This window comes from Erpetoichthys calabaricus, chromosome 4, assembly GCF_900747795.2.
Source record: "Erpetoichthys calabaricus chromosome 4, fErpCal1.3, whole genome shotgun sequence".
NCBI classification, from domain to species: domain Eukaryota; kingdom Metazoa; phylum Chordata; class Cladistia; order Polypteriformes; family Polypteridae; genus Erpetoichthys; species Erpetoichthys calabaricus.
In genome coordinates, this window is record NC_041397.2 from 243,677,499 (window position 1) to 243,697,428 (window position 19,930).

A 19,930-nucleotide genomic window follows, 5' to 3' on the forward strand; every position below is an offset into this window, starting at 1 on the left:
TCAAGACCTCTGCAATTCGCTCTGGCATGCTGACAATCAACTTCTGGGCCAAATCCTGACAGATGGAAGCCCATTCTTGTATAATCAATGCTTGGAGTTTGTCAGAATTTGTGGGCTTTTGTTTGTCCACCCGCCTCTTGAGGATTGACCACAAGTTCTCAATGGGATTAAAGTCTGGGGAGTTTCCTGGCCATGGACCCAAAAGTTGATGTTTTGTTCCCCGAGACTGCGGTGGGCTGGCACCCTGCCCGGGGTTTGTTTCCTGCCTTGCGCCCTGTGTTGGCTGGGATTGGCTCCAGCAGACCCCCGTGACCCTGTGTTTAGGATATAGCGGGTTGGAGAATGACTGACTGACTGTTCCCCGAGACACTTAGTTATCACTTTTTCCTGATGGCACGGTGCTCCATCATGCTGGAAAAGGCATTGATCATCACCAAACTGTTCTTGGATGGTTGGGAGAAGTTGCTCTCAGAGGAAATTTTGGTACCATTCTCTATTCATGGCTCAGGATCAGGGCAACACCAGTGCAGAGTTTGCTCAGGAATGGCAGCAGGCAGGTGTGAGTGCATCTGCAGGCACAGTGAGGTGAAGACTTTTGGAGGATGGCCTGGTGTCAAGAAGAGCAGCAAAGAAGCCACTTCTCTCCAAGAAAAACATCAGGGACAGACCGATATTCTGCAAAAGGTACAGGAATTGGACTGCTGATCACTGGGGTAAAGTCTTTTTCTCTGATGAATCCCCTTTCTGATTGTTTGGGGCATACGGAAAAAAGATTTTCCACAGAAGAAAAGGTGAGTGCTGCCATCAGTCCTGTGTCATGCCAACAGTAAAGCATCCTGAGACCACTCATATGTGGGGCTGCTTCTCAGCCAAGGGAGTGGGCTCACTCACAATGCTTAAGAACACTAAAGAATGGAACCAAAACATCCTCCAAAAGCAACTTCTCCCAACCACCTAAGAACAATTTTGTGATGAACAATGCCTTTACCAGCATGATGGGGCACCGTGCCATAAGGCAAAAGTGATAACTAAGTGTCTCGGGGAACAAAACATCGAAATTTTGGGTCTTTGGCCAGGAAACCCCCAACTGAGAACTTGTGGTCAATCCTCAAGAGGCGGGTGGACAAACAAAAACCCACAAATTCTGACAAACTCCAAGCATTGATTATACAAGAATGGGCTCCCATCTGTCAGGATTTGGCCCAGAAGTTGATTGTCAGCATGCCAGGGCGAATTGCAGAGGTCTTGAGAAAGAAGGGCCAACACTGCAAATATTGACCCTTTGCATAAACTTAATGGAATTGTCAATAAAAACCTTTGAAACTTATGAAATGCTTGTAATTATACTTCAGTATACCACAGAAATATCTGACAAAAAGATCTAAAAACGCTGAAGCAGCAAACTTTGTGAAAACCAATACTTGTGTCATTCTCAAAACTTTTGACCACAACTGTACATTGACTGCGATGGCTCTCAACGAAAGTGGCTCTTCAGAAGTGAACTCTCTCCAAAGTTCATATCAGCTGGAATTTTTAATGTCTACTGTTGGCAACTGAACCTTTGCAACATTTAGTCGATTTTGCATTTAATATCTTTGCAGTGCCACCCAACGGTAATACTACTGCATTATATAGGGCTAATTATAGGAGTTGAAAGGGTCTCTTCCACAGTTTTAATCCCATTATGAGGCTGTCTCATGGGTTCCAGCTTTCCTGAGGTTATAACATTATTCTCAGGAATTCTCCTGTCCTGCCCATTGATCTTCATCAATGCATGAAATGCCATCTTTTTCCTATTGTGATTTTTGTATTTGCTGAAATTTGTAACTTGCTCTCCTGAACAAACGGCAAGGCATGGCTAAGAGTGTGGAGAAGTGAAAATTGTGACAGTTTCTGCTCACAGTGGTGTCAGACTTCTTCACTTTCTGCACACTTTATTGGGTTGTAGATTTAGTTTCAAATGGATACATTTGACATTTTTGCCCATCAATCTACCCTCAATAACCCCTAATGACAAAGTAAAAATGTGTTCATAAAGGTTTGCAAATTCATTAAAAATCAAAGTGAAATCTTTCATTCATATAAGTATTCAGACTCTTAAATCAGTACTGTGTAGAAGCTCATTCAGTAGCAATTACAGCTTCAAGTCTTCTTGGGTAAGTCTTTACAAGCTTTACACACCTGGATTTGGGCAGTTTATTCCATTCTTTTTGGCAGATCCTGTCAAGCTCCATTTGACTGGATGTGCGGCATCTGTAAACTGCCATCTTGAGGTCTCTTCATCCATGTTCTGTGGGGTTTAAGTCAAGGTTGCAGCTGGGCCACTCAAAGACAGTCAGGAACTGGCCCCAACTTTGTAAACTGAACTTCACTGTCTTGCTGAATGGTGAACTGAACCATCACCCCAATTTAAAGAGCAGGTTTTCTTCAAGGACCTCTTTGTATTTGACTGCATTCATCCTGAACTCGATTCTGACCAGTCTCCCTTTCCCTGCCACCCCAATCACTTAATGCTTCCATCCCATATACTTCAGCAGGTGATGAGTACTGCCTGGTGTTTGCCCGACATAGTGCTTGGAGTTCTGCCCAAAGAGCTCAAGTTTTATCTTTTCAGACCAGAAAATCTTTTTCCTCGTGGTCTCAGAGTCCTTTTAACTGTCATAGGCCTTTTGCTCAATAGTGGCTTCTGTCTAACCACTCTTCCACTAACTCCAGACTGAGGAAGTGCTACTGAGATAGTCATCTCTATGAAAGGTTCTCCCATCTCAGTAAAGGACTACTGAAGCTCAGTTAGACTGATCATTGGGTTCTTGAACACCTCTTAAATCAAGGCCATTCTTGCCTGCTTACTCAGTTTGGCTGAATGGCTAACTCTAGGAAGAGAAGGCCAAGGTGCTCCTCTGAACACTCAAAGATTTAGAAATGATTTTTATGCCCTTGCCCTGATCTATTCCTCGACACAGTTTGATTGTGGATGTCTACAGTAAGTTCCTTCAACTCCATGGCTTGATTTATGTCCTGATATGCAGTATGAATTGTGGGACCCTCTATACACAGGTGTGTGCCTTTCTCAACAACGTCCAATCAGTTCAGTTTACCACAGGTGGACTCCAATCAAGTTCAAGACACATGTCAAGGAGAATTAAAACAAACAGGACACACCTGACCAAAGTGTGGAATGCCACAACAAAGGGGGCTGAATATTTATATGAATGAGTTTTTGATTTTTAATCACTTTGCAAACCTTTCTGAGAACATGATTTCACTTTGTCATTATGTGTTATTGACTGTAGTTTGATGGGCAAAAATGGTAAATTTATCCAATTTAAATTAAATCTACACCACAGTAAAGTGAGCACAAAGTGATTGGGTCTGAATACTTTCTAAATCTTCTGTATTTACTCAAAGTGGTAACTAGTCTAGAACAGTGTTTCCCAACCTTTTTTGAGACTTGGCACATATATTTTAAATTAGAAAAATCCCACGGCGCACCACCAAACAAAAATGTCACAAAAAGTATATGTAATGAAATACAATGATCTTCTAGTTTCAATTTACTCACAATTTACTTACTCAGTGTGAAACCTGGGTCTGTTTAGTTGAATACAACGCTGATATACAAGCAGGAGTTGAAGAAAGACACACGAAGATGTTCTTCATCAGCTCAGATTATCTCTCTTTTTTTAGTTTTTATAGCAGTGATGCTTGAAAAGCCAAGCTCGCATAGGTAGATTGTGAAAAATGGGAGCAGGGCTGAAACAGCTCTGCTTGCCAGAATGTGGAGCTCCTTGGTAGAAGTCAGCCAAAAACTGTCCAAAGGTAGATCAGCAAAGCTCAGCTTTAAACCACGATTTTCTCTCAGTACAGTTATTTCTTCCTAATCCTGCAAAGTCATGTTCTTTCCAACTGCGGTGGAGCTATATGGGTAATCAGTGGAAACTGAAGGAAAATAAAATGACAACTTCTGTTCAAGAGTTTTCAAATGCTTGTCTATTGTCTCACACAGCGCAGCAATGTTGATACCTTGCCATTTCTGGATGTGTGGGAATATGTCAAGGTTGGCACTTTCCACATGTTGTTGCCAGAGCTGCACCTTTGAATGAAATCCATTTATCTGCACGTGTGAGCAGGTTTTCATTTCTGCCTTGAATCCGTGTGTTCAGGTCATTGAAATGTTGAAATATATCTGCCAGATATGCCAGTCTTGCACACCACTCATCACTTGAAAGTAACTTAGCGTCACACCTCTCATTTGTCAAAAACACTTTTAGTTCCTCCCGCAGCTCATACACAAGGGCTAAAACTTTGTCACGGGACAACCACCGGACCTCCGTATGCAGCAATAGCACTTTATGCTCCGCTCCCATTTCCTCACACAATGATGCAAACATGAGACTTTTTACAGGTCTTGTCTTCACAAAGTTTATCATGTGCATAATATTGTCCAATATAGGAGCTAGGTCTGCTGGTAATGTCTTGGGAACGAGTGCCTCACGGTGCAGAAAACAATACATCGCAATAACATCTGGATGTTGCTCTTTCACTCTGCTTGCAAATCCTTTGGTGCGCCCGAACATGGCGGCTGCTGAATCAGTGCAAACACTTATGCAGTTTTCCCACTTAAGTCCTCCTAATTCAAGGTACTCTGATGCAACTCGAAAAATTTCCGCTTCTGTTGTTCTTCTGGCAATTCCTTGCAAAACAGGACGTTTTCTCTGATGGTGTGCATGTCCACTGATATCCGTAGATTCATCAAGTTGTAATGCAAATTTTTCGCTGACGTGCAACTTTTCCAAAACGATCCTTTCAATGTCTGTAGACATGTCATCAATACGTCTGGCAATTGTATTATTTGAGAGGGGGACTTGGGCTATTTCTTTAAGAGCGCCAGGGCCGAGCATCTCATTTACAATGATTTTGCAGGCAGGTAGTATTCATGTCTCTGCCACCGTGTGTGCCTGTTTTGATTTGGCGATCAGTTCAGCAACTTGGTAGCTAGCTTTGAGAGCTCTCTCATTCGTCTTTGTGGTTTTCCTCACTAAAGCTGCCTGTTTCCCAGTCTGTTCTCGAAGCTGTATAAAATAGTCTGTGTTTTTGTTTTGAAGTGACGGGTGTTTTGTTTGGAGATGGCGTTTAAGTTTGCAAGGAACCATGGCACTGGTGGACAGTTTGTGGACATGTGATTTCTCAGTTTTTTTATTTTGAATAAATTTGCAAAAACCTCAAGTAAACTTTTTTCACGCTGCCATTATGGGGTGTTGTGTGTAGAATTCTGAGGAAAAAAATTAATTTAATCCATTTTGGAATAAGGCTGTAACATAACCAAATGTAGAAAAAGTGATGCGCTGTGAATACTTTCCGGATGCACTGTAGCTTTCATTGTATTGTCTTGAGCTCACCTTTTTTGCTTTCTTCTGACCACTACTCATACTAGGGCCTTCATCTGGGTCACAATTTGCTCCAGGACCCAGGTCAGATTGTGTACTTTTTCTTTTCAGATTTTTATTCATCGCTATCACTGCTATCACAGCTGAAGCATCACTAATTCTGTTGTTTGAATGGCAACAGGTAGATACACAGATTAATTAGCCATCTGCTGCCACCTAGTGGAAGAGTATTTAATTGTTCTGCCTGTTACTGTTGCATAGACGAACGAAGACAAATTATTTGCAGTAAATAATAATTTTAAGCATTAATATTTATGCGTACCTTCATTTTTATTTTCAACATTTGCTTAACCTTTGTGATGTGAAAAAATGTAGTGTTGTACGTCTTACAAAGCTCTAATACATGCAATACCTTATAAAAAAAAAACGCATTCATTTTTTCACATTATTTTATAAAGTACTTCTTGTTATAGTGAATCTTTCAACTTATTAAAAAAAATGCTACATGCAAACTGAATGCTACTGTACTACTCATATTTGACTACCAATTGAGGAACATTTTAACAGTGAGCCACATTGCAGAGGACCACCCACTGATCAAGCTGTAACGGAGCTTGAACTGTTGGCACAGACGTTCAGACTGCGTTCTGGCACTTCTGCTGAGTAGAGTAGGCGTTAATAAAAACAAGAATTCATATATAAGCCCTTACAAACTACCTACCTTTCTTCTTATCATTGTAGCTTTCAGTAAGAAAAGCCTCAGGAATGATGAAGGACCTTTTTGTAAGATAAGATTACAGTTCATGTCATTTGTTTGGCCTGTTTATGTATTCCTTGATTTGTTAAATGCTGCAATTATACCTGGGATGGCAATGCAGTGTGCTGTTTGGCACTGCCCTCTCACAGCTCCAGGCCTCTCGGTGCAGACCCTAGCCTGGTCTCCATCTTTGTGGAGTTTGCTTGTTCTCTCTTGTTCAAATTACAGAAGACACCAAGGCCTTGTAATATAAGTGAATCAATTGCTGAATTGCGTATTATTGTTTGGTGATACACTAAGGGCAACTGTGCCAGGTCTGCTAAGTTTATTCATATGAAAAATGAAACAAATGCATCATGAATCAGGAAACAAATGTATTATCCATATTATTACAGACAGTTTTGTATACAGACACCTTTTGATATCAGCTACGGACAATTATTACAATTCTCAGCAAATATATTAGCTCATTTGTCATATGACATAGCTCTGATTAACAAACAGAAACATTAAAAAAGCTGTCTTCAGCTATATATACCCACTGGGGAATGTCACTAATTATCTGACCATGAATACCAAAAAACTGCAGTTGTGCAAAAGAGATGAAACAAATCAAACCGGAGTTGAAAAATTTGCAAACCTTTCCATTATTTCCTAATATACATTAGTGTTCAAACATGTCACAAAATGGAAAGTGCCCATGGACTGTATTTCAATGGTTTGCATGAACCACTCCAAAGAAAGATGGCCCCACACTGATTTATGCTTAACTCAACTAGTTTTTGGATTTCTTTCCTGAGCAATTTCAAAAGGCTTTTACGTCCAAATCACTCTTACACCGTACAGTTTGTTATGTAACAGCTAAATGGCCATTTCCATGTATCGCTAGAATGCAAAGCGAGAATGAAACACTATTAAAATTAAGAAGGAAAAAAGCACCCAAGAAAGTTTCACACCCTTCCTGAACTACTGTAGTGGTATCGGATACAAGTATATTTACTGAGTTAATTTACAGTGGGTTTTTTTTTGGGTGGGGGGGTAAAAATTGCACTGCTTTTTTTTACATACTCAGTGGATTCAGAAAGTGTTCAGGTCTGTTCTGTTTCTGTACAATTTATTGTGTTACTTTCTGAATCCACAGTATATCCTTGCAATGATCTGGCACCTCTTCTTGTACCCCAGTGGTTCCTGGATAGGCTCCTACCCAGTAGTTTAGAGCATCTGTCATGAATAAGATGCAGAAAGACATTTTGAGGAATAGTGTCTGCTCAGATCATGTGCAGCAGAAAGGGCCACAGCAGATAATGCATTATAAGCAGAAGATAAAATGTTAAGTTGGTGTCCGCCTCAGCTTACACTTCCAACCTGCATCAAGAAGCTCAGGATGATATAAGAATGCTGTGCATAAAAAGTGCACCTCTAGCACAAGAGCTTTAACAAAGGGCAGGGGATGATGATGAGAGCTTAGCAAATATGCTTTTGTAAAAAATAAACCGATGATCTCTCCAATATATGGGAAAGGGCCCAAATGCATTTCTGCACCAACCTTCAGAGAAAGGTCACCAAGCTTTGCTAGTAAGGCATCATCTCCATGATCCACTTTAACACCAATTGGGTTGTTTTCGCCTGATGTGAACAGTCAGTCTTTGTCGCTATTTACAAATGGGCAAAGACTATTTTTACAACATGACTTCATTAGGCTTGTTTTTTTCTACGACAGACATACTAAAGTTCGTAAACAATACCCCTACCGTCTCCTTTGTAAAAGTGTCACGTTTGGCTTTTAATGTGTTTTTTTTTCCCTAGTGTTCCATTCCCATACATAAGTGTTTAACATTTGAACCATGAGAAACATCTGGCGAAAGAAAAAAAGCAAGTTTGATAAATACATTAAAATGCAGTATATACAACTATTTCAGATACGGTATCAAAAGAACAAAGAGTGATTAATGCAGTAAAAACTTTGATAAAAAAATTGCTGATGTTGATGCACTGAATAGACTGAATGGCTTGTTGGCAGAATGATTACTTCATTATATTTAAGAGGTGGTAGGCATCATCAGAAAAGGCCATTCCTTCTATACATACCTGATAGAGAAGGTCTTCGGTGGACTGCAGACGCTGTAAAATGCACTCTAACATGAAATGCACACACTAGGAAGCAATATATAAATAAATATTCCAGATAAGTACATTAAGAATAAATAAATGACAGCATTGAGTGCACCATAACTGCAGTGGCTTTTTTTTGTTTTCTCACATTACATTTGACAACAAAGTAGAAGAGCACTGGGGATAACATGGATGAGTGAAACAACATGAGAATAATTTGAGCTCATGCTTATTGACTGCCATACAACACACACTAATACTGCTAAGTACAGCTTGACTAATTATTTACTTATTTATTTTTTAGAGTAATTATCTTGCCCTACAGATTAAACCTAAGCACAGGGGTTCGGCTTGTTTTACACTCAGCACAGTGCAAAGATTGTGTGGCATGAACATATCGAAATGGAGATCTCCAGAATGTTGTGAAAGGCAAATCAATAGAGAAATAGCTTTGCAGTTGTCTTCAAAGTTGTTAGTTAGGTCACACAGACATCAGTTTGGACAAAGATTTGAAGAGCATTGAATAAAAATTAGTAATTAACGTATGCTTGTTTTGGCGGCATGGTGGCGCAGTGGGTAGCGCTGCTGCCTCGCAGTCAGGAGACCTGGGTTCATTTCCCAGGTCCGTCCTGTGTGGAGTTTGCATGTTCTCCCCGTGTCTGTATGGGTTTCCTCCCACAGTCCAAAGACATGCAGGTTAGGTGCATTGGCGATTCTAAATTGTCCCTAGTGTGTGCTTGGTGTGTGTGCGCACTGCCCAGGGTTTGTTTCCTGCCTTGCACCCTGTGTTGGCTGGGATTGGCTCCAGCAGACCCCCGAGACCCTGTAGTTAGGATATAGAGGGTTGGATAATGGATGGATGGATATGCTTGTTTTATTTCTTGAAGTATCATCTAGGACTGGGGTCTCCAACTCCAGTCCTGGAGAGCTACTGTGGCTGCAGGTTTTCATTCTAACTTTTTTCTTAATTAGTGAATTAGTTTTTGCGGCTAATTAACTATTTCCCTTTATTTTAATTGACTTTTCTTGAGGCTCTGACCGCTGAATTGATTCTTTTTTCCTTAAACGGTACCTAAACATAAATTTGATGTGAAATGAGCCAACAGATGAGCAACTAAGTTGGGGCCTCAAATTCCAACCAACTTTACTTCATTCAGTTTCTTAATTTGAAGCCAATTCTCGTTGCTAATTTAAACCTGTTATTTAATTCCATGGCACTCATTCTGCCATGGCAGACATTTCCAAAACTGTGGATTTTCTCTTTTAAGAGCGCTGTCAAAGTGTTTTGTGGACCTGAGCAGATCAACATTACTCAGGCCTTCACCTTTCTTTATTTTCAGTTATTGTGTGATGGACGCAGGTTGTTGTTTATGTGTTGGTTCATTTTGTGTCTTAATATTGTTTGGTTGCTAATTAAGGAAAAAAGAAATAATTAAGGGGCCTGAGTCTTAAGTTGTGCATCAATTAAAATTAAGACAAAGATTTCATTAGCAGCAAAATCTGGTCACTAATTTAGAAAAGGTTAGAATGAACACCTGCTGCCACAGTAGCTCTCCAGGACTGGAGTTGGAGACCCCTGCTCTAGGATCATTCACCAATCTTTATAGGAAAACACAACTTTCTTATTACAAGACAAGCCATTTTCAACTTGAATTTCTTAACTTTGTTATTATAGCACTTTGATGTGACAATAAAATAAGCCTACGGATAAACTGTTAAGTATGTGTGGGTTGTTGCCGAGTGGAAAACAAAACCAACGTGCAGATTTTTATGTCCAAATGGACAAATAGTCTAGTTTAGAAAAAGGTCGTTTTGTAGTTTAACTTGATAAATATTTTGTAATTACAAAATGTGCACATTTTCTTATTTAGATCTTTACACTTATTTAACAGAAATATTACATCTTCAAAACACCATGTATTGTACACCATAAAGGATGTGGTAACTGCTACGTGGCTGATAACGTTCTGCTTTGTGCAAGCAGCCATACATTTTAATTCAGGATCGGATATCTAATATTAGCTCTATAGCTTGAAAATCAATTAAAACTGGGACATCAGACAGACTAATATTTCCTTATCTTTTTAGAATTCTGAATTATTTGTCACTGTTGCTTTCCGTCATTTGGCTTGTCCTTTTAGTTTGCATCTGACAGCATTCTAACAGACGAGGGCGTTTATGCTGCTGTACTGCAAACTGAAGAAGCCAAGTGATTTAAGAATGATTGCATTTTAAAATGTGAGCAAGGTGCACTTCCAGAGCAAGTAATACAATTTTTTTCCCCTGTGCAAAATTTATCACGCAGAGAATTCTGGTAAGTAAAAGTAAGATAACTACTCTAAACTTTATATTAATTACAACGCCAGGCAGATATTAAATAATAATCTTCAGTTTTCCACATAATTAAAATGAGAAACCCAATTTATTATGAACAAGTTCGGTTTGTATTATGCTGAGCTGTAAACATAAGCATGGAAACTCATATTAGTCTCATATTTTCAGGTTATCGCCATGGCTCCAAACAAAGGTTTATTTTACAGTAGAAAAACTATGTAACTTAATTAATTTTAACATATATACAATAATAAAGGATATGTATTCCTCTTTCCAAAGTTTTCAAATTATTGATTCTGTGCTTGTGTGTCACATTGATATGTTTTGCAGCAAGTTTTCACATAAGTTTATAACTCTCAGGAAATGCTCCCAAAAAACAAAGTACCAAAGCTGAAGGATCTATCACACCTACCATCTGCAGAAGTGCTTCTCGGCACAGCATATTTACACCCAGGTGGGCACAGCTAAACAAACTCCAATACACGTCCTGAACAGCCTAAAGTCGCCCAGTCTGCCCTGACATTCTCGGCCCTTCCAGCTTCACCTCCTCCCAGGGTGAAGTCGTCTGGTGCCGAACCACAATGCACCTCAGTGCCCGTGCAGCCCTCTGTGGAGTTTTCTCCCGTTCTCTCTCTCTCTCATTAATATTTTAGTCATGTACTTATGGCATATTGGTAAACTGGAGAATTTTATTACATTCATTTTATATTTAAATTTGGAAAGTAATTCTCACATGCATGATATGAAATGTTTTCTTTTTTCTTTAAATCAATGTCTGATCAATTTAGAAAACAAGAACAGTCAATTCACTCTTATGAGTTACTGAAGATATCTGTAGACTTTGAAGCAATGGTTTCCGGAGTCTGCGACTACAACATGTCCATCAGAAGTAAGTGCCAGACCCTGCGGGCCATACAGTGGATCTGCTGTCGTATTAATATAAGACAAGAATGAGCCAGCGCTGTCAAACACCTGAAAGAAAAGAAAAAGTTATTTTATTTTATAGAAAATGTACTTTCTCCTGAAATAGTAACCCGAGCTTCTATGTTATTCTGCCCATCTATTTCTTGGACAAACGTAATCAAGTTTTCGTTTGCAGGGTCTTGCTCAGGGACACTCCATGTTTCCAGCCTGTAATTTGCAAGGGGGCAGTAAAGGCAAATTGTGGGTGTTGAAAATAATGACAGTTCCACTGTATTCAGTGTTTTAAAAACATTATTATTAATCTATTCTTTGTTATTTGAGGCAATGTGTGCCAACATACCAGTGGATAAGGACGCAGACAGTGGGACATGCTCCTGTCACCCCAGAGGCGATACCCACATAATTATGAAATTGCATTTTGAATTGACACAGCACTTGGTTGGCACGAAGACCCAAGCATTCCAGTGGGAGTCATGGTATCTGACTTAATGCAAGACATGATGTGACAAGAAGTGGTGGGTTAGGAGGCTGCAGGTGACTTTTATTTCAATTATTTGAAAGGTAAACCGCTTTTAAAATACTCCGATAAGCTGATCATTATCCATTAATATTGTAGTGACTTTTAAAAAAATTTGAGTTATTTGTGCTTATATGTGTTGTGCCTCAAGGGCACTGTTTTGCCTTGGCAGACAAAAAGGCAAAAAAAAACAAATCTTTTCTTTGAAATGCCAGAAGAGAGCTAGCAGTTCAGCTGGGTTCACCTCATGAGTAAGCCCACTTGCTTTTATAAATCCACACATCCCTGCTACAAAAAAGAACTGTCAAAAAGATCAGGAGATGAATCCGAACCAAAACAAATCAAAAGTCAAAGCACGGAGAATCAAGAATCAGACACCGAAGCAGTAATTAGATAGCAAGAAATTCTTAAGCCAAAAATCAATCAGAGACACCAATACAATCAAATTTACTCTCTGAAACCTTGGATGTTAAAAGATTCAAGATGCTGGTGTTGTGTCGATGACATTATTTGCCGTGACTTCAGGGACTGCACCCCATAACAACTGGCACCCATAATCAAGACAAAATGGCATCACAGTAATGTCAAAATATAAAAACAATAAAGCAGACTTTATTTCAGTTACCTATAAATAAAACACACATTCAAAAAAGGTCTCCAATATATAAAACCCAGAAAACAACAAAGGAGATTTAAAAAAATTAAATAGACATATAATAAATAAGTTGTCTAACTCATAACCGGCTTAGTAGAGCACTAGAAAATAAGCGTGTACCTATTATAAAACCAAGAACAAATCTCTAACCAAAAAAAAAATCATCAAAAACGTCTGAGAGCGAAAGACAAAAAAGCCACAATAATCAGATGAATGGAATTCATTTCTTTTGTTGTTCTAGTAAAGAGTCTTCTCAGAGAGTAACACAATCTAGGATGCTATAGGACATGAGGCACTGACAACTTAAAGCATTGCACATCAGAGGTGCGACTTCTGGGAACCGCATGCCCAGCAACACAGCACTGTATCCAAGTGACAAAAAAGAAACACAAAAATAAACTTAATAAAATCCAGCTCGTTTGATATCTGATAAATAGCATTAGCACATTTTTCCTTGGTAAGAAAGACTTCCAATCCACCCACTCTGAATGACAAGAAAGAAAATGAATAAGCATTACTAACATTCTGTAACCCTAACCCTAACAATAACATTGCATAATCAAAATATGGGTTATTTATAGAAAATGTATATAAAAAGAAAATGCTAAAAACACATACAATCCAATTGGAAAGTTAAAATCAGAGATAAATAGTTGGCAAACTATTTTGTTTTGCTCAACTACAAAGTGCCATACACTTCATACTGCTGTGCACTTCTTCAAAACACCTCACAGAAAGGAAATGCGACCAAAGAAAGCGTCACTCATATTAAGTGCGTATCACTGCTTTGTTGTGTTTTTTACCCCAGACTGGAAAGGGTTAAATGTGCACATCAGAAATTTTTGAGTTTGCTTTTTTGATGAAGCAAAACAAAATAGTAAAATAAAAGTAAAACTATAAAAAGTCACATTACAAGTGTTAATGAATCTTAACTCTGTGATTTACTGAACTGATTGTATTTTTGACTGGACTCGTTTTTCATCTTTTGTTTATAGGAATATGCATTTGATTGTTACGCTGTAAATTTTCTATTGCAATAAACATATCTGGAAATAAATGCAGCTTTTTTATTTAAAAAATGTCAAACATGCCAGGGGATCACAATAATGAGCAGCTTTTAGATTTTTGCACATACAGTGGCGTGTTGACTCAGCCTGCTGTAGGACATTTTCCTCTCAGCTGACACTTGAAAGTCTTTGTTGTTTTTAATGCTGATTGATCAAAGAGCTACACTGTGAAGGCAATGCAGTGTATGATGACTGAAACTGGGTGATTTTATTGAAATTAAGAGATGCACTATAAAGTCCTATCAAGAGAAACAACATACTTTCAGTTTCAAAATTTCAACTTTCATAACGCCTATGTGAAATAAAACCCTATATCCTAAAATTCTTCACTGTAATGACAGATAAATCAAATCATATTTCTAAAAAGATTTTCCAAATTGCCTCAAGTAATATATAGAGTAATTATTATTATACATTTGTACTGGGAGGGAGCACAGTGGCACAGTGGTAGCACAGCTGCCTCGCATTAAGGAGACCAGGGGTCATGTCCCTGAGTGGAGTTAGCATGTTCTCCCCATGTCTGTGTGAGTATTCTCCGGTTTCCTTCCACTGTCCAAAGATATGCAGGTAAGGTGGATTGGTGATACTAAATTGGCCCTAGTGTATGTGTGTGCATTTGTGTGTTTGTCCTGCATTGGACTGGTGCCCTGTCCAGGGTTTGTTTATGCCTTGTGCCCTACGCTGGCTGGGATAAGCTCCAGCAGACCCCCATGACCCTGTTCAGGATGAAGCAGGTTAGAAAATGATTGACTGACTGACAATTGTGCCACACCCATTACTGATTCTTGCCTTACACCTTCTGCATTCTGGAAAGACTCGAAAAAGAATGTGTTAGGTGTGTCATGATGATGTTAGAAAATAGAAAGTCATTGCAAATTACCATGACTTGTCAGGAATATTGGTTCATCAAAACAAACCATATTTCCAGTGCCCAGTGCTCTGCATTCTTTAACACCAACAACAACACCACCTTCTTGATTGGATCCTCATCTGCTATACCCAATTTGTGAAAATGCACAACAGGTTGTGTATTAGTTGTACACCATCTGTTACTCTGCACAAGTTATGTCAGCCTCCAACAACATCTTTTAATAATTGTCTGTTTGCAACCAATCAACTCCTGCTGGCTGGTTATTTCTAGATGGTGGCCTATTCTCCATGTAACTTTGTGACTGACATCCATGAGAACCTGCAAACCTGCCAACTCATTTAGCACCCACCACAATGCCATATCCACAGGCACTTAAATGTGTAGTCTTGTCCATTCGTTCCATCACCAAACACATGCTCCACAAGTATTTGTCTGCTAGCTTCATATACCAGTAGCAGCATTTGTACATGTGAAGTGGTCAATGATTGAGCAGTCAATTAAGTGATCAGGTAAGATATGGACAGCCGTGTGTATCAGGTAAGAAATGTAGAATCCTATGGTGTATCATATAGTAGTATGGCTCTGTTATTCATATTGACATTGCAGAAATATTTAAAAGTTTCATATGCAATAAGTAAGTGGTCTACATTAGTTTGAAGCTTCACCTACAGAGATGATACAGTTCTGTTTGGTTACCTGTATCCGGCTGTTTCCCCAGTCTGCTACAATTATGTTGCCATTTGCGTCAACAGCAACTCCAGTTGGAGCATTAAACTGCCCGTTTCCTTCACCGTGAGACCCAAATTTAAACAGGAACTCTCCATCTGCACTGTATACCTAAAATATAAATACATATAATTGAAACATTTTAAATTAAGTTTTGCACTTAGGAAAAACTTTGCTTATGTTTGGTTATCCCAGAATAGGCTCCAGCCCACCACAACCTTAAAGTGGGTGAAGCAAGAAATTGTTCATTATTTTAGGTATCTCTAATGTTATTTCTTACTAGACATTAAGCCCGTTACAGTAACGGGCGCTAGAACAGTAGTCCATAAACATTAGTAGGAACAGTGTATATTAAATGGCAAGGGACCTTTTACTTCAGTAAATTATTTCCGTAAAATGCCTGTAATTTTCTCTGACAGTAATACTGGCTTTGCTGTCCATAATATGCGTTTAATTTTCTGTCACAATAGTGGGCAATCAGCAGATTCTCCCCTGCAACTGATGTAATGTGCGCGAAAATAAATCTACTTTTAAAAGTCATCGTATTGTAATATCATGAAAATTCGTATATTTAGGAAAACCCCTTCAACGACTGACACTTTACACTTTACCGGGCCAAGCTTCTTAATCGCAAATCTGACATCCTCAGAGTGAACACTTGCACAACAATGGGGAAACTGGTCTCCGTGTCTCAGTGCCCGATTGGATTTTTCGTGTTTTATGTTTTAGGTCTTACCTCATTTACCAAGATCCAATTGGATCTGCAGCGCAATATTTTATAGGTCCTGCCCTCTCTGTCTTGTGTGACACATCAGGCGGCCTTTGAAGCATCTGCTTTGAAGCATCACACCGTGCCCCGCGCATGCGCACTTCACCAGAAGACACACGCACACGGACACTGGACGCACACAGGGGTTCTTTTAAAGAGGATTATAGATATTAATGTGGAGAGCTGGCGCTCTGCCCGGGGTTTGTTTCCTGCCTTGCACCCTGTGTTGGCTGGGACTGGCTCCAGCAGACCCCCGTGACCCTGTAGTTAGGAAATAGCGGGTTGGATAATGGATGGATGGATGGATATTAATGTATTGGTGTATTCTGCGTTAAGAATTAAAGCTTTAATATAAATGAACATCTTTAAAATAACTTGAAATATTACAGTTTTATGGAGCAGCCGAAAGAAGAAAAAGATGAAACAAAAGAAAAAACAAGAGCATTGTGATCAAATACTACCAGAGTGAGTTCTAATATGGCAGGAGATGAGCCATTCTTAAATGTTTTGTATCTGCATACTGGTACTGTATATTATAGTATTATATTTTACCCTGTCGGAAAAGAAAGCATACCATAACACTCATTGAATCATTTGCTTCCCAAATTTGCTTTTTTTCAAAGCAGCATTCATAACACACATTATTCTGGCAGCAGTGGTGAAAAGGCAGGGACCACCCGTGAAGAAGACACCAGCTGATTGCAGGGCAGGGTCTCTCACACCAGGACAGTTTAACACTGCTAATCAACTGGAAATACAAACACTCACTTCTGTTTGAGAAGTTCTTTGTTTTTCCATTGAATCCCTACAGCATGTAATACATGTTAAGTGTGTCATAATAATACTCTCTGTGTCTCTGTGTTGCCATTAGGGAAAAGTAGTGTTTCTTCTCAATGAAGAGGCGTAGAGAAGAGGCGTATCCGCGAGAATTAAAAGATTTGTTGTTTGGTGAAAGTGAAATCCACATACGTGAGCGGCAGAGACACGAAGTGGCTGGCGCATAGCGCAGGCCGTTTTGGCGAGCAAAGTGAGCAGGGGGCAAAGCCCCCTAGTTTATTTTATAAAATTAACATACTGTTTATATATTGTGGGTGGTGTGATGTTTTTGGTTATCAACCCAAAGTTGTGGAAGGTGGGTTCACTGGTTGATTCCAAATTTGTCCTCAAATGAGTGAATGTGGAAGTGTGTACATATTCTGGTGTGCATCTGAGAGAGAAGTTTGTTGTTTGTCATAATATATAATATTTATTTATTGAGCCCCTGTAACAAGCCAAATTTCCCCTTGGGGACAAATAAAGTTCTATCTGTCTGCTTTTATCCTGGCTCATACATTGTGCTCAGAGTTGCTGCGATGGCCATTCTGAGAACTTATAATCATTCAGAAATGGGGCTCCAGGAAAACTGGCAAATGTTATACATTATATGACTACAGAGTTATTTCATGGTGGTATTGTTTCATCTGATGTTTATGTTTAAATTGATAAGAAGCATAGAGCCACATTTCTTCTTTAAAAAAACAAACTTTTAAATGTAACCATTGTAACTGCCCTAACGATGGACGGGCACCCTGACTGGGATGAGTGGTGACTCCTGGCCTTAATGGACAGACATTATACATGGAGGTGTAACCCTGCACAAATGGTTCTCGATATTATCCTAGGCAGGGTGAAAGTTTAATGGATGGACTGTCTGTCAAGAGCAGTTCTTTCCCCAGTATGACTGATGGCAGAGCTCTTATGGCATGGCCCCAGTATGGACACCCACAGGTTTAAATGGGATTCGTAGTCCAGATAACAGCCCTGTTGGGGTCCTTAGGTACAATCAGAGGGTGCTGACGGGAGAGGATTTCCTTGTTTTGTGGGTCTTCTACATGACCCAGAAGTGCTACCAGTGTTATGGCACCAGAAATACTTGTACACTGGGGTCCAGCGTCAATGAAACCTCAACACCTTGAAAGGAATCAGGAAGTGGACGGAGTAGAAGGAGAGCAAGGAAGATAATTCTATTTGTGTTGTGTTGGCTGGAAAGAGAAACCCATTATAAAGTCTTTTGTAAATAAAACTCTTTTTTTAACCTTGTGTCTGGGGTTTGGGGCTTAGTGGTGTCCCCTGTAGGCCACAACATGCAGTAGTAGAAAACAACAACCTTCTACAGCACATTTTCATACAATGCACATGAGAAAGAAAAACAACAAATTAGAAATAAATAAGTATATTTAAATAGCAATTAAAGATAGAATTGTACTGCTCCATTTCATTTGTTAACAATATGTTTTATCATTAAGTATTGGTATAAATACAACAAATAAAAAAAAAACCATAAAAATAGGCATATAGGCAATCTGTACCTTAACTGAATGATTGTGAAAATCTGTCACCACAATTTCATTTTTGTTATTCACTGCCACAAAGTGAGGACCTGAAAAACAAGAAAAAAGAGATATTCCAGGAGTACAGCTAATAAAGTATACAGAGAGAAAATTTGAACAGAACTGATCGAATCATCTTCTACACCACTTTAGGGGTGAGGATGGAGGGGTGCCAGTCTAGGTCAGGGTCCACTCATGCACACACACACACACACACACACCCCCCACACACACACAGAGTCACATGATTAACCTAACACACACATTTTTGGGATGCCAAGGAAGCGATAACACTAATGCACCATATTGCTGCACCTTAAGTGACTGAGTGACCACAATAACTGTACAATATTCAGTTCCCACGTTAGCCACTGTCTCTGAGGGCATGCAGCAAGATTGCTTTTTACTTCTTTTTATTCTACAGCCTCTAAAAAACTAATTCTGACCTGACCATGTAATTAGTCGTCATAACTCGAAATGGGAATTATGTAGAGAAGCAAACAAAGGATGAATATCTGATTAACATGCAGTAATTTCCTATTCATATTTTTGTTGAATTGTAAAATTAATATATGTGTCTTATTTGCAATCAGTTTTTTTTTTATTCCTAACCGTCACTGGTGATCACAATCACTGCCTAATTAACTGTTTAGCAATACAATCCCTTATCATCTGTTTGCCTAAGCAAAATGTCTTGTCTGACAGAAGATGAAATTCAGAAACAATTTATGATAAAAAGATGTTAAATGCCAGTAGTGCAGTTTTGTAGTGTGACAGACTTTTTTCTATTCACGTCTTTTTAACTTATTATCTTCCTTATCATTGTAATTTTCAAGAAACATGCTGACTCCTTCCAGTTTAACTTACAAGTCTAAAACAATATTTGTGTTACGTCCAATTGCAATCATGAGCCTTCTATTGCCATTAAAGAGCCAAATGTCCATGGGCACATGTCAGCTGCCCATTCCCTTAAAGAGGCTGCTAACATTTTGTAGCTGTGCTCTTTCTAGTACCACAAGGCCAGCTATTCCCTGCCTGAGGTCTGGCATCCCAGACGAGCATGGTAGGCTTCTACGCAGGCAGGCAATCTGTCTCTTTGACTTGTGCTGGTGCCTGAACCTATTTGGAGGCACCTATAAGACTTAAAAGCCACTCAACCCGTCTCTCCATCCACAGCAGTCCCATAATGCCATAAGCTGGACTTCTCGTCTTGCCAGTACGGTTCTCACTCTTGTCTAGAGGTCCTCTGGTGAAATGGCCTGTGGTGTTCTGGCTACTGGCAACCTCTTCACATTACAATACTCAGTTGGACAAGTGATAATTTTCTCAGTGTAGTAAGTATGGAGTGTTCAGGTAGTGAGTCAGGGTACTGAAAAGAGATAAAATGTTCATAGGAGATTTTGTGTCTCAGGTATAAACAGCCACACCGCCTATATAATTTG

The 19,930-nt window shown here is 39.3% G+C and overlaps 1 protein-coding gene across 2 annotated transcripts in view; it reads right to left on the reverse strand.

Annotated features, from left to right (window-relative positions):
* Nucleotides 1-6,505: 6,505 nt before the first annotated feature.
* Nucleotides 6,506-19,930, reverse strand: part of LOC114650710 (tripartite motif-containing protein 3-like) — a 126,207-nt gene continuing 112,782 nt past the window's right edge. For both annotated transcript variants that reach the window (XM_028800518.2, XM_051926750.1), the window contains exons 10-12: nt 18,468-18,538; nt 15,321-15,461; nt 6,506-11,562 (exon numbers count right to left, since the gene is read on the reverse strand). In XM_028800518.2, coding sequence (XP_028656351.2) covers nt 11,410-11,562; nt 15,321-15,461; nt 18,468-18,538 — 365 coding nt within the window. In that variant the 3' untranslated portion in view covers nt 6,506-11,409. The remainder of the gene's footprint in view (nt 11,563-15,320; nt 15,462-18,467; nt 18,539-19,930) is intronic.